At 43.1% G+C, this 15,900-nt stretch overlaps 1 protein-coding gene across 9 annotated transcripts in view; it reads right to left on the reverse strand.

The window, feature by feature from the left end:
- pou2f2b (POU class 2 homeobox 2b) overlaps nt 1-15,584 on the reverse strand; it is an 82,642-nt gene extending 67,058 nt beyond the window's left edge. For 6 of the 9 annotated variants that reach the window (XM_086311324.1, XM_086311326.1, XM_086311319.1 and 3 more), the window contains exons 1-3: nt 15,468-15,578; nt 9,537-9,664; nt 9,274-9,323 (exon numbers count right to left, since the gene is read on the reverse strand). In XM_086311324.1, the coding sequence (XP_086167450.1) occupies nt 9,274-9,323; nt 9,537-9,664; nt 15,468-15,527 (238 nt within the window). In that variant the 5' untranslated portion in view covers nt 15,528-15,578. Of the gene's footprint in view, nt 1-9,273; nt 9,665-15,467 lie in introns of all 9 variants that reach the window. The other 3 variants (XM_086311323.1, XM_086311316.1, XM_086311317.1) reach the window with 3 other exon arrangements.
- Between the last annotated feature and the right edge of the window lie 316 nt (nt 15,585-15,900).

Genomic DNA, 15,900 nt, shown 5'->3' on the forward strand with positions numbered 1-15,900 from the left:
GACTAGCTTTCATCCCTTACTTTTGAAAGCCCTCTTGTTTTCTGAGATTGCCTCTCCTTCCTCTGTTACTCCTCCCCTCCCTCACCATCCCCTCCCCTCTCTGTCATGTTTTAGTTTTCATATGTTGGTTTTGTTCTTCCTCATTTTCCCCTTGTGTAAAAAATGAAAGGCTGAAAATAGGATGAGCGAGGACTGGGAAAGCGGGAGGGGGGGGGGCAAGAGAGAATGAAAGGCAGGAGGCAAAAGCAACGACTGCACATCGGTGAAATCGCTGTCTGCAGTGCCGAGGCTGTTCTCTTCTCTGCACTGACAGTTACAATACAGTCCCAAGCCCCATCCATATACATCATACTCTGAAAACCAAATGTTCTCCATAGACAATGCAAAATGGTCCCTTCGCCCAGTGTTGAAAGGCTGTATACCAATGTGATGGACCCACAGCATGACAAGAGGAACAGCATTGATCAGCCACAGGCAGCTGCATAAAAACAGCCTTTAAATCGCATTCAGACGTACCAGTGATTTGAAAAGATAAATCCAGCTCATGCATGTTTTTTTGAATTAGTTATCAACCATGCACATTGTAGTGTGACCGGCGCGGGGAAAGCAAGGATAACTGTCTTTCTCCTCCTATCTATTTCTTCTTGCTTCTTGACATCCTTTCAGCAATCCGTTTTCACACGTTAAACGCACAAAGAGAATGGAAGTGAGAGGCGTATGAAGTGGACTGGATTTCCTTCTTGTTGTTGTTGTTTTTTTTTCTCTCTTTCCCTCTTTCTTCTCTTCACAGACTTTATTTCCATGGTGGACCCATAGTGATCAGCAGGCAGTCATGGCTTAGCTGACATGATTGTGTGTTTAGGCCTAATCCAAACCTCTTCCTCCACGCCGGGGTGGTTGTGATGGAGATGGAGGGCGAGTAACTTATTGAGAGAGAGAGAGAGAGAGAGAGACGGAGAGGGAGAGAAGAAAAAAAGTGTGAAGTTGTATTGTCAAGATGTCCAGGCCAGTCCGGATGCATTGGTTCCGTATAACATTCCTATTCCAGCTCAACAGACGGATGCTGCCATTCTGCGAGAACGCAATCCTGATTTCTCGCTTGAGACCCAATATCTGCACCATACAAATAGGGTGAGGATATTGGGGGGTGGGGGGGTGGGGGGGGGGGGTGGTGGAAAGTGATACACACCAGGAATATGGCTCTTTCTTCTTATCCTGCTCAGCCATATTGATGTTTGTGAGCCTTTCATTGCTCAGCCAAAATGAAGTCTTTCAGGGGCCGGAGCCATTGACAGATTAAGAAAACACATCCTGTTTTGTAGAACATGACAGAAGCTTTCTTGTTATCTGAATATTATGAGCAGTGCTGAGGTGGCACGGAAAGACTGTTTGTGAAACATTGTGTGGTTAAACCCGGGTTTGAAATTACAGCCCGCTCTCACTACAAGAAAAAAAAGACTTTAACTGTGAAACTGAAAGTAGCTTCTCAGCTGAAGAAAGAAACACTCATTATGTTGTCATTTCATTATGTAATTGTTAATGGAAACATCTGTCCATGATAATTCTCCAACATGCACAAGTGAAAACTTCATATTCGTCATTTGGCCCTGAGAGAAAGGCTGGAAATGTCGAGCTATACATGGCAACACAGCCGAACCCTCACACAACAGAGATGAGCTGAAAATGACCAAATCACAGAAAATTGATCACATCCAACAAAATGACAGGGTGACTAAAATTGGTGTGAGCTTTCTTGGGGTTGAAAAAAAAAATTTGGTAAATGCTTTCTGACAACCACATTGTAGTTCTCCCAACAAAGAAAAAACAGTTTAGAAATGAGCCCTAATTAATTTATTCTGACATTAACTGTGATGGAAACATCTGAGTCAGGCAGACCAGTGGATGGAGCAGCAACTCATTCAAAGACGAGGCCAGGAACGACGAAGAGGTGGTGATGTGGCGCAAAAGAGGATGCGTAGATGATGGCAAAGACAACAAACAGAGCAACAAAAACAAAGCAAAAAAATGCTGGAAAACAGATGGAGAAAAAAAATAAGGTGTGCTGCAGTCATCTGGAGTGTGTAAAAGGGTTATGCTGAGAGGTGGCATGTTCAGATGTGATAGACAGAAAGAAGAGGGAGGAGGTGAGTAACAGAGAGGTACAGGGAGAACAATTGATAAAGGGCTGGTAGAGAAGAAGAGCTTTAAGATTAAGGAATGAGTGTGGGGTAAAAGGAGGGGGATTAGGGGTTTGGGTGAGAGCAGGACAAAGTGAGAAAGGCAGGGAAGGAGGGAGGAGCTGAAACCAGGAGAATGAGAGGCGCGCAGAAAGAGGAAACTGTACAGGGCTTTTGACGGAGAGAGCAGGGATAAAAAGATGTATTTTTCCTGCTTCCTCTGTTGTCCTGCCTTTCCTCTGGGCAACTTCCCGCTGCTCTCCCCCTCTCTGCTGCCTTCCTCCTCTGTCTGACACAGTGGGAAGATAGGTAGGAAACCTAATCGAGCCAGACACGCCGCCTGCTCTCTGCTGACACTCACAGGCGGAGGAGGGGCACTACAAATCCTGCTGACCAGCCGAGCCGAGACCCCCACTCCCAACCTCCTCTCTCACCTACCGGCCAGAGCGGCCATCATCATTCAGCACAATAGGGTGGAGGAGATGGGGGTGAGAGGGGAAAGAGATGCCCAATGGGTAACATGACCCAGTAACACTGCCAAGAATTAGAAGTTTGATTCTTGCTGAGAGGAGAGAGTCTGAATGAAACTATCAAGGCACAGAAGCCACAGAAATCTTTTAATATTGGTAAAAAAAAAAAAAAAAAGAAAAGAAAGAAAGAAAGAAAGAAAAAAGCATAAACTAATTTACAGTGTTAGGTCTCTCCTAAATTATGCCAATACTTTAATGCTGAAACACTCTGGATTTATTGATTAGGTGATTTAAAAAAAACAGTTCTGGTAATGACAATATCTCTAATTAGGGAGGCAAGAGGACACGAGGTGCTGACTAATAACTGCAGCACACCAAGTTCAATTTATTTTCCTTCTCTTTCTCCTCATTTCTCTCCTGTCAGATCCCCCAAATTATAAAATTATACATTTAAATATTTTCAGTAATCTATCAAGAAAAACTATGAAATGTGTGCTGCTTTGAAAAAAAAAGGATTTTAGTATCGCTTCATTTCAGTTCCCCTCTCTTTTAAAAACAAACAACAAACAACAAATAACAAACCGAACCAAAGCATCATATTAGAGCCTCATCATTTTTTTAATCATATCTATAAGATTTTAGACTGGATTAGATTATTTTAATTTAAAAAAAAAATCTGAATTTAACCCTGAAATAAGCAAAATACAGAAAAAAAGCTCTACATTAAAATAGAGAAATATATGCCAGGGGCTGATGCAACAGAGCAGATTCTAAGATAAAACGATTGCGCTGTGGTAATGACTTTGCTGTTTAATTTAAAGTGAAGTGACTTTGCACACCCGTGTTGCTCTCTTGCTTTTCCTTTTGTCCTGTCACAGACCTCTTTAGAAGGTTTCATACAAAAAAACACATTCAGCACAGGCTGCTTACACTATACATGAATGTGTGGATCCACTGAAAATCACAAAGATTCGGTTTTTGTTTTGTCAGTGAATATTTTTCAGATTAAACTCGAAAGATATTTTTTTTCTGATAGACGAACTCAAATCCTTTGTCAAACTGTATGAACAAAAGCCGCTGATCATTGACGGGTGTGGTAGGATGCCAGGGTGGGAGCACGTCCTGTAGTGTGTGTGTGTGTGTGGGGAGGCTCTGCTGTGCAGGTAAAAATGAATGAGGGTCAGTGTGTGTGTGTGTCTCAGTGGGGGAGTCTGCCTCCCTGGTCATTGTGTGGGGAGAGACAGCCATTACGGACTGACCGTTATGGTGACAAGCAGTGACACACTGAGGCTCCTCTCGGGGGAATTAGCTGTGGACAGACGATGGGATGTGCAAAGGTTGTGTGACATTGTACACTTGCTGCATTGTCCTTTTTTTAAAACTCTCTATACATTAAGTACGTACGTGTGTACATGTGTGATTGTGTTTTTGTGTTGCTGTATAAATACGTGCGTGTGAGTGTGTGTGTCCAAACCAGATAGCACATATTTGCTAATCTGGAGGGGGTAGCTGGAGGAAGGGGGTAGGGTCAGAAGCCAGGGTCAGGTGTTAATTCACTGCTTCAAAAGCAGAGCCAAACACAAAAACCAGGGGAGACCGCAACTGAACAGATCGACCAAAACCACAAGGATATATTCATGGTCCACTGCGGTAACCATGCACCTCTGCTTCTCCCTCCCGCCGACATCCTCTTTAGATTCACCTTCGCTCTCGCTTTTCCTCCCTTCTGTCCTAAATTTCACCTCATTTTTTCCCCATCTCTACCCCTTTCCCCCCCATCCCCTCTCTCTCTAGCTGGTCCAGTATGTGCAGCCTCCTCCCCCAAAAAAGGTCAGTCAGTCTGCAGGGTCATCAGTCTGGGATGAAGCTGAACTTTAACCCTGAGCCCTTGATGTATTCCAACCACAAACCCCGCAGACACACTCATGTAATGGACATGTGCGGCCTCACAAGAGGCTTGTTTCATTGCGGCCATTTTTGATCAATTTATCACTTTTCTGTTGTCACTTATTGAAGTCCTGTCTGTGCTGGCGAAGCCTAGGTCTGCGTGGCACGGCAGGGTAAGAAAGACAATGACATCGACAAAGTGATCTATCTCGGATGATTAATCCCACCAACATTTATCAGCTAATCGATGCAGCGATGATCGGGAAGTGCCCACTGATTACATTCAACAACCACAACTGATACATGACTATGTTGAGGAGGGAGTGGGAGTAAACACTCTCAATCCCCCCCCCCCCCCCCCCCCCCCCACACACACACACACACACACACACACATAGAGCAAAAATCAGCCGTACAGTTTTTGATTTTCCTCTATAGGAACTATAATGCACCACAGTGACAATGTGTTCTATAGCTTCTCACAGGTCTTCATGTTTTCTGTACCAAAGTGTAAAAGTATCCATTCAATTACATTCAAGTAAAACTAAGCTGTGCTGTAGGCACACCAAGTATCAACCACATCCTAAAAACAAAGAAATATTAAATATTTAAAATGCAGTTTTGTTCCCAAAACGATGTGAGGAAAAAACAAACTGAATTCTAACAGAAACTATTAAAACACGTGTTTTGCACTTTGGTGAACATTCAGAGGTGCGAAATTTACCTACTAGAAATCCTAATATTCTGTATACCGGCCTCTGGTCCCTTCGCTTCACAACAGCGATGCATCGTGCAACTGCAATCTTAACGCCTTAATTGAGGAACTGGCCAAACGACCTTTGACCCAGAGGTCATTAGCGCATTGTGAGCAGGGCCACGGAGAGCCGCCGCACCATTTGGGAGGAGAGTCGTGCGCAGAAAACGGATTATTTTGTATCGCCTCTGGTGCCTGATAGCGACTGAAGTGGCCCAGTGACCAAAAAAAAAAAAAAAAAAAAACGTACAGAAAAATGTACATCAAAGCCCACCGGCACGATCGCGCTGTTTACCATCAAACCTGAGCCAATAAACCGTTTATGAAATGAGCTTTGAAGCAGGCTGCATGCACGTTAACATAAACCATAAAATTGAACGTATCGGTTTTGTGGTCTGTTTGAAGTTGATAAGGTGCAGGACAGGGTGTCAGGGTGCCAGCTCAGTCCCATTAAATAATATATAAAGTATAAATAAAATCTCCCAGGAACACGCTCCTTTACAAATGCTAAATGAACAAAAATCTATATATTTAAAAGAGAGCGCAGGTTTTATTTTTAAATTTCCATGTGTGTGTAAGATTCCTTATATGTGATTCCTGGTTTTTATAAAAACTTCAGAAAAATGCTAAAACAAAAGCGTTTCCTTTTTTTTTTTTTAAGAAGCACCTACATTTAAACATTTCTTTTTTGCCTCTTACCTATGTAATAAAAAAGAAATAAAACCATTTGGCTGCTCAGGTCTCATCCTAAATTACAAATCTCGTCAGAACTATATTCCCATAATTCGAGTGTCGACTGTGTGCCCTGCGCTGGGCTGATCTTACTGATAACACTTCCGTAATTAACAGTTTTTGAAGTGCGACACATCGAAATCAGCACATGAATTGATAACACATTCAAATGTATATTAAATACGAGGCCTCGTGTTTGAATAAGACAGCTACGGTTTCTAAATTTTACTGAACTTTGCAGCAATTTTTTTTAAAGTTAACTTTGAAATTTAAGTCGAAATAAATAAATGGCTGCCTCTAAACTGCAGGCGTCACATCAGCCTCTCAGTGACTCCCTCTCTACTGGTTTAAAATCAGCTGTGGATTCTAATTTGAATATCGTGCATACGACTTTAACAAGCTGAAGCAACAACTGTGAAAATGACGGTGAAATAAACTCGAATATTTAAATATTCACAGTTTATGCAAAAAAGCACAATAATATCTAAATATTCCTAGAAAGAAATATCAAAATAAAATGTGAAAATTAACTCATCCAGGAGGAAAAAGCGAGATGAAATCTGAAATATTCAACTGAACAAATATTGTCAGTGCTGCTGAAACGGTTCGGAGGCAGTTTATCTATTTAGCCTAAAACTTTATGCAAAGTTTTCATCAAATTAAAATTTATACTTTTTAAAAGTTTGGGTTTTTAATTCAACCATAGCTTCCCCAAATAATAAATTTAAGATATTCACTTTGAATGAAAAATGCAGATAATTGTAATAAGGAAAATCACACATTCTGATAGATGAACACTACGTGTTTGATTTTTAAGGGCTATTCTATTCTATTCTATTCTATTATGAGAAACGATAATGAGGAGGCTCCAATTCAAAGTATAATTCACTGAATATTAAATAATTTATTATTATGAGGCGCATAAGAGAATATCAAATAAAATATTTAAATAAATCTGGACGAATAATTATGAAAATAAGGCGTCTGCATAAATTTTATATGATAACCAAAAAACAGAGAAGGCAATGCAAATAAATAATAACAATAATAATAATAAACCTATATTAAGTTCAGGTGTGAATTAAGTTCTCTTGTCTTGAAAAAAAAACAGCCCAACTTGTTCCTCGATGCCACGGCTGTGAATATGCAATAAGTCGGAGAGTTTTAATGAGACACAAGTTTCTAAATATGAGAATCAGAAAATGCAAACTGGGTGAAATAATAGAGTGAAACACGTGATTGGTAAATACGAAAAGAAAGTCGCCCCGTTTCTTTGTTTTCTCTTTCAGTGCAGCGGTCTGTGAGGAGAACTGTCGGTTGACCATAACGTGTGTCTTAGTCTCATGGGGTTTAAAGTCATCTGTGCGCTGTGGTTAACACTTCTTCATACATGCTGGGCCTTTTTTAATATTACGACTTCAGACACAAACACTTCAAACACTACACACACACACACACACACACACACACACACACACACACACACACACACACACCGAGTGTCACAAGTTGCAAATGACTCCAAAGAACTTGAACTCGGCCCTGTCCTAAAGCGCTGGTGCTGAGTCTGCAGCAGTAATTACGCAGCTCATTTCTATCCCCTAAAATAAATAAAGAGGCATCAATGGAATTGATCGAGGCTTGGGACAAAGTTTTCAGAAGAAACCTTTAGTCAAGATGCGACATGCAGGCCCTAAACAGGATCTGATCACGTTCATATTTTAAGAAGAGCAAAGGTCAAAAAGGAAAGAGGTGTGTGTGTGGAAAACACAGCTGAACGAACCCGCAGCAGACGCTGGGGTGTGGATCAGAGCAGGACTGTGCGTAAACAAAATCAACAGCTGGCCAAAGAATCGGGGGTATCTGATGATTTTGGGGGGATCGCCAAGAGTCATGCCGGTGGTGTGCTCTATGTGATACCACGCAGAGGCGTTTCCACACGGTGTAAGTCAAGGCTGCAGCACAGCGGTTTGCCAAATGATCGGCGGGGGCATCGCGCAGCGACCATGCACAGAGGTAAGCACCGGCTGCTCCCCTCCTCTCCTCTGCCGACTCGAGCCTCCTGCTCGGCCTTATAAAGCCCACAGATCCCCTCCTTTTAATTGATTTTCTCATAATTAACTCAGTCTGTCCATCGATTTCCCTTCGGCGGCGAATCAGACCCTCGCCACCCAGAGGTGTTTCTTTGCTATGTGCGGACATTGGGATACCGACGAGCAAATATCGACCACACTGATTAAAAAACCCACAGCGGGAGAGAATCTGCCTGTAAACTGCTGCCTTACATTATGCACGAATTAAGACACAGGTTGCCCATTAACCGCAGCTGGCCTGCAGTCGCGCTCACACCCGCGTGTGCGGAAAGAGCGCACAAACGAGCCGTGGCCTTTCTTTTTTTGTCACAATTATGAGCCAAACAACAAAGAGAATACACAGCGAAGACGAATCAGCGGAACAATGGAGACTGAGTAGAGAAAATTACTGGAGATGTCTCGATTTCAGCACTAATTCTCCTTCAAGCCCAGACCCAGACGGCGGCGTGACGTGCATGAATTCAAATGTGAGGGCTACATGTAAAAAAATAAAAAAAATAAAAATGCGATCAGCAACAATGGAAACAAACCACACACACCCCCATCTTTCTGTGTTTATGAGATTAACAACGTGCGTAATATTCGCACACCGTGAAAGCACTGCAGGTATGCAGCTGCAGCGTGGTTTCCGTATGGGCTATGCATAACACCGAGCACATTCTGAATCAAATATTCCCGCGATCATACAACATGCAGAGCAGGCAAGAAGACACAACGCTATTCGTCCACGGAGCAAAGGAGCAAGGGAGGGAGAGAGAGAGGGAGCGAGGGAGAGAGAGAGAGTCGGAACACGAGGGCTGCTCCTGTGAATTAATTTCGTTCTAATCAATAAAAAAAAGAAAGAAAAAGCCCAGCCCCGCACAAAAAATCATTAGGACCGATATTTCTCTACCCCTCTCTCTTCCCTGCACTGCCTTTCCCCAGGACCCTGCCATGAGGAAAAGTCGGGCTCCCCCGCAAGTGGACAGAAAAAACCCTCTTGAATTCACACAGAAAAGAAAGATTGTGATGTGAGAAGGTGAGAAGGAGGAAGTGTACAGCACAGCTGAAGACAGTAAAGGGTGAAAAGACACATGGAGGAAAATAGTTAAGTCCCTGCACTTCCGCCCCTTAGAATAATTTTCTTTTTTCTTTTTGTTTTTGTGGGTGTGAAAATTTACCAGTGCTTCCATCGGTGAACGTCTCCATCCCCGCCATGCGAGCAGCCTGTCTGGACAAGAGAGGGATGGAGAGCAAAATGATGGGGGAGAGGAGGATACGGGGGAGGCAGAGGTACGTGTAAGGGGGGCCACTGTGTGTTTGTGTGGAGGGGCAGTTGTTCTGGGTTAGGGGCTCAGCATTAAAGTGAGGGGCTGTGGGTGTGGGTTTGGGGGGGTTAGAGGTGAGGAGAGGGTGGGGTGTTGTCATATGGTAACACACTAACCTTTTCATGTCTCCCCCCTCTCTCTCTCTTTCTCTCTGTCCCTCGTTGTCCCTTTTTCTCTCTCCATCCCTCACCCTCGACGTATGTCTCTCAGCGGTTTCCATGGCGACCCGGTGGCTGTGGTGCTGCTGAGGAGAAAGAAGCGCGTGCGTGAGAGAGGGCGAGGAAGCGGTGAGCGAGGCGAGGCGAGACGGTCGTCTAATAGTGCAGGCAGGGGGGTCACGCCCCCCATCAGAGGTAAATGAGCAATCAGCAGCATTTCGGAGGCGTAATTACAAACAAACAAACGTCACGCTGTGACTGCTGTTTTGCCACTTTAATTTTACGGCAGCAGGTTTGTTTTGCGGCTGAGAGACGTTTAAAAGGCCCGGCGTGACCCTAGATCTGAGACGCCCTGCATAATAATCCGGTTAAAACGCGCATAAAAGAAGCAGCAAAGTTCCCGCAGTTAAACATCAGATTGAATCAACGCTGAAGGAGATTCCACTCCAACTTCTGTAACTTCTTGACGCGTGCGGTTCTGACATGATGCCGCTGAGCTGATTTTCACCAGCTCTGCTGTTTTGAATATGAGGCCTTCGCAAATTGGTCATGCATCTTTATGCTGCCACCTGCAGGTAGCAGAAGAAAGCGACACACACAGACAGACGGAGATCACTGCCTTCTGCTCAGCATGAGGTCTCAAACAGGGTGACTGAAATGAGGTTTTATGTCGTATTTCATTTACCAATTCAGTGTTGTGGCAAAAAATATTTCCGGTGTTTTTTTGTGTTTTTTTTAATGTGCAATCTCTTTGCTTATATTGGTAAAAGACTGCAGTTAACGTGATGTATTGAGGGATTATATATAAAATAATCCCTCAATACAAGAAATGACCTATTTTGCAAGTACCTATAGGGTTTCGTGTTACTGTATACACACTGTAGTCTTTTTTGCCCACCTAAAACATCTCTGTAGAGTTGTTAAGTTATTTTTATTGCAATTTTTGCTGCTGTCTTGACCAGATCCCTCTTTTTAAAAGACATTTTTAATGGCAATGAGGCTTTTTAGCAGGGTAAATAAAGGGAATATAAAAGTCACTTTTCCAATAACTGATTGCAGCTTCTACCCTGTCACATGAATGTTGTCTATGGCTCAAAATAACTTAATATCTTTCATGAGAGAGATGTTTGATATATGTTTTGCAGATTACAGGCCAACAATTCATTTGCAGCAATTTAAATACAAAACATTTTTTTTGAAAGTACCGGAAATCACTTTTTGTAACAACACTTCCAACCTCAACCTCACATCCAGGCATCTTAAAAAAGAAAAAAAAAAGTGCTCATATGTTGTATTTTAAAAGGCTTGCGTGGACTCTGCTGCGACTGACTACCAACCACGGAGAGGTAAACCAAGGAAGATGGCTTCGGAGAAGAATCACCTAATCTAATTTTTTCCCCCTCAATAAAAGCCACAGCATTTCCCCCATCAGAGGAATGTACGATGTGCTGCAGGGTATACGTACAATAACAGCATCCCCAGCGGGCCGACTGAAGGCTATAGTGTCTATCAGCTTTAGATGACACGTTTCGATAGGAGACTGATTTAGGCCTGAGCTACCATGAGATGACTTGAGTCTCCATCCAATCAAGGAGGTGAGAAGAACACCTGCGGACAGTGGAATTAAGTCTTCAGCGGGATGATGACCAGTCCCCTGCCACACAACCCAGTATTACATTAGCTTTTGCACCCCAATACAATTTGCACCATCGAACACAAAACCACCTCTGATGTCTCGATGAAGTGGTTTAGGCAATCAGCTGAACATTCACTTCACCAAATGTGCACGGAGCTGTGGTGTACAAAAAATGCCAGATTTATTTAGTTTTCTCCAAGTTATGTTGTAGGTAACAGAAAATGAAAACAGATGTTGAAAGTGGTCGATTGATAAAATAAAAAATTGACTCCATCACTGGTTCCCTTCTGCCTCAGCTTCTACTGGTCGGATAGTTTCCCTACCCTACCACGTGCTTTAAAATATCTACAAAAGCTTCTCTTGGATGTAGATTTGAGAGACATGAAGGGAGTTTTTTTGACCGAAAGCTCTGCTGAAGCCGCAAAGGAGGGGTGATTGTGGCGGCGGTGATGGGGCGTGGGCTCTCTGGGTCAGCAGTAGCCTAGGCTGGGAACATGGCAGACTTTGGGAGTTTGGTATGGCTGGCAATCAGATTCAAAGAGACCCTTTACCTGTAGTGCTACCTCGATCACCAGAAGGTGAAAGTGTTCTTCAAAGAAATAGTTTGACTTTTGAGTGATGCACTTATTCGCTTTCCTGCAGAGTTTGATGAATAATGTTCGCGCCTGTGTGTAAGATTAAAAAGCTGGAACCAGCAGCCAGTTAGCTGCTGATAGCCTGCCATAAAGACACTAGAAGGACACTGCGAGATCACAACCTCACACACACACCAGATTCACATCATTTAAAGAGTTCTTCCACTGTTTGTGCACCACCACCATCATGACCTCTACCTTCCAATCCTGCAAAATGTTTTTAGCTGTGTGAATTTGCACACAAACATACAAGTGACACAAATGATCTCTTGGCAAGAGATCATGAAGCTGGGAGTAGATAGTTACCCCAAAGCCTCTCTGAAGCATGTCCTGTAAAAAGAGGCGCTTGTAAAACAAAATGCATTGTGTTAATAATTAGTGTGCATTAGAAGGAGCAGTAGGCAAAGCTAGCTGCTTGTTTTTCTTGATTCTTAACCACCAGACAATTAAGCACCATTTTAATCCTGACTGATCAGAAGACTTTCCAAGAAGATTTGATGGTTTCTTGGAAAGTTGGGAGAGATTTATCAGTGCTCGTACCAACTTCAACCTAATTCTCTTGCTCTTCACAGAAAAAACTATCAGAAGGTGATGGAGGAGCCTCATGAAGAGTTTTGCAGCAGATAGCTGCTGGACAGAAATAACGGCGGGACGTGTTGTCTCGTCCTTGGATATTTGTGAGCATTATGTTCCTGAGCGTTCCAGATATGCGTCCCAATTTCTCTGACAAACAAATCTCTCATAGTGGCAGGGGCCATCCAAGAGGGAGTCATTGTTCAGAGGAGGAACATGGCAGCATCCTTTGAGTTAGACCTCAGTAGTTTTGCAGACTTCTTAAGCAGAGTGTCTGGGGATCCCTGTGGGCATCACGTCGCTGGTTTTGCTTTGAGGCTGGGCGTGGTGAGAACCGGGCTTTCAAAAATCTCAGTTTTCCCCAAGGCAAGCCTGGGGCAGTTTAGCTGGCCATCAAACAAGGCACACTCTGAACAGAGTAGAAATGGCCCTATCAGGTTTTTCCCAGAGGGCTGGTGCCGCTTACTGTTCTCCATGATGGCAACTCAATAATAAAACTTCATTTGTACACTCAGCAGCTTTTTAGACGTGGGGTGTTGCCAGAGTGCTCTTAACCGATCCAGTAATGGTGGCGTCTTTAAAGACAGCGTTAAGCGTTGTGACATGGATGCAACAGTGTATTAAATATTTAAGAGTCTTATAGGTTTTATAGCTTTCTTATATAGCACTATTAGAGCAACCTAAATAAACATAACTGCTAAGATACAACATTTTATAAATTAATTATAAGAGTTGTTTGGGTGTTGTCTAACCTTCAGGATAATTAACTGGCTGAAAATGACATGCACTAATTAGAAAAAGTCAAAGCCTGTGAAGGGTCACTAAGTGAAATGAGGTGGCTCTTCAAAAAGTGCCCTTTTGCCGACATTTACATCATTTATTCATGTGACCAAGGAGCGTGTTGGGCTACATCAGAGGACTTCATTACCTCGAAGTAGGCCCAGGGAAAACTCAAAGACCTCACCGACCATCAGGAAATAACTCGCATCTATTCACCACAAATCAACATCTGTTATGTTACAAGAAAATCAGCTTTCTGGTTGTAATGCCCCTTATTTTCTTTTTTTCCCCCTCATCGAACGATTCTGTAGATTCTTTATAAAGTTAAAGATTTTATAAATCAAATTGTTCCCTCATACTTCCTTACATGATATACTGTCTAAAAGTGTGGAAAATATCTGTAAAAAAACACTGAGTTTGGTTTCTTTTGTTTTTTGTTTTACAGATGTTTCAGTGTGTTTCTTCAGGATCATAAATAAAAACACACATCTGTCCAAAAACAAACAGTTATATTTGTAACTTCTGTTCCCCGAAGGAGAGGAATGAGGTACAACACATAAGTATGGGATATCACGCCCAGTGTGTCCTGGCTGAAGTGATGACATGCGCATGGCCACGCCTGCACATGTACCCCCGTCATCACAGTCATCCCTCAGTTTGCTAGCTGTTCCCTTACCGAACCAAGCTGTGCAGCAGGTGGAACCTTGTGTTGTACCTCGTTCCTCTTCTTCAGGGAACAGAAGTTATAGATATAACTGTTCGTTCCCTTTCAGTCGATTCACTCTGTACAACACCTAAGTATGCGACAAATTTACACGCCTCGCTCTGCACGGTGTACTACCAGCACATTAGTGTGTTTGTGTGTGACCCAGCAGAAAGGATAGTATGAGCTACCGAAGGGGCTGTAATGTCCAAACGATAGCACCTGACAAAAGTGTGCAGTGATGGCCAACTAGGTGCAGCTACAGGTACCCGGAATGAGCTCTCACACCTGGGGCTCACCGTTAGTGCTGTACGTCAGTGAGATAGCTTCTATAATCCAGTGGGACAGCCTCTGTTTAGACAAAGCTCTACCTCTGGCTGGATTAACAAAGCAGACAAACAACTCGTCACAAAAAAGAACATTCTCAATGTAGGTACGTAGCACACACACCGGACACAGAGAATGGATCCTCCTCTGCTTCTCAGATCCAAAAGGAGGGGACCAAAAGCTCAGAAGCTCAAATTCAATTGAGCTATAAACTGCAGGAATGAACTTGGGTAAATATGTGGCATTTGGGCGCGATACATCCCCGAGGCCATCAAGAGAGAACTGACCCTTAACTATCAAATTTGACCTTTCAGCAGGTAAGCATGAAGGTGCCAGAGATCCGGGTGTGGATGAATCACTTCCATCACCCTGCAGAGAGGAAGCTTGCCAAGGCCTTGCTGCTAATAGGGTGATTATCTCCACATACCACGACTTTGTTGGCCACCAACAGGCTCCTAGAATCAGAGTGAGGTGTACTCTCTCTAGAACTGGAGATATCGTTTCCACTGGGGGAAATGCATACAGAAGCACATTTGGCCATTGGTGGGCTAGTGCATTAAGTGTCCTGGGGTGCATCTTGTTCGCCTATGAAGAAGAACAAGGGGCAGTGTGTTCACCCTGGAGGCAAAAAGATCTACTTGCATGTCACCGAATAGATTCCATGTCTCTAGTTAGGCTGTAAGGACGGCATCAGATATTTATTACAAACACGTTAACCCTTACATACATATGGTCAAATTTGATCTGTTTTGACATTTGACAGCAGCAACAAAACCTAATTCACATTCTTTTAGTCTGAAATTTGATGACTTGTTCTAAATTGTAAAATATACACTTAAATGAAAATATTTTAAATTGCACAAAGATCTTGACTTGTATCTATAGTGATTGAATTTAGATCCACCAGTGTGAGTGAAATAAAATAAAATGGTGGTTAAACACAAGTTTGAAACTGAAAACTCTACATGGCTTGTCTCTGTGGATTTCTTTATGGGATTGTGGTGACAGAGTTCAAGGAGGACCTTGACACCATCATGAGAAGTCTGTTCCCACAGAGACAGGCACCTGCAGGTCTTTGAAGGATCATGTGGACAGTGTAATAGCAAAACACTGTAGAATCAATCATATAGGGTTCACATAAGGAACAGAAGTCATACAGAGCTCAGCCAATGTCTTGACATGGACACAAGCTCCAAAATAGGGCGGGTCAGCGCTGCAGTGGTTAACAACATCACCTCATAGTCAGGTCTGTTCATCTGAATCCTGGTTGTGGCCTTTCTGTGTGGAGTGCACATTTGTCCTACTTTGACTTCCTCACACAGTCCACAGATGCTTCTCAGGTAGATGGTGCCTGAAGTGTATAGAATGAAGTGCTGTGTTAATATAAGGTTAAAGTGTGGCTTGTAGTCAAAAGCACTTTGTGGCGACTGGTCACTAAGACTAGAATAGCACCGTATGAATGCAAGAATGCTGTGTGCCTGCTAGTGCCTTACAATGTAAAAATAACCAAACATTAATCAAATAAAGGTGGGGCGATTGTGGCTCAAAAGTTGGGCGGTCGCCTTGTAATCGGAAGGTTGCCGGTTCGAGCCCCGGCTTGGACAGTCTCGGTCGTTGTGTCGGTGGGCAAGACACTTCACCCGTTGCCTACTGGTGGTGGTCAGAGGG

Source organism: Aulonocara sp. 'chitande type north' Nkhata Bay, linkage group LG11 (assembly GCF_057382095.1).
Source record: "Aulonocara sp. 'chitande type north' Nkhata Bay isolate Kocher_YH1m ecotype deep benthic linkage group LG11, A_spYH_male_GT1.1, whole genome shotgun sequence".
Lineage (NCBI taxonomy): Eukaryota > Metazoa > Chordata > Actinopteri > Cichliformes > Cichlidae > Aulonocara > Aulonocara sp. 'chitande type north' Nkhata Bay.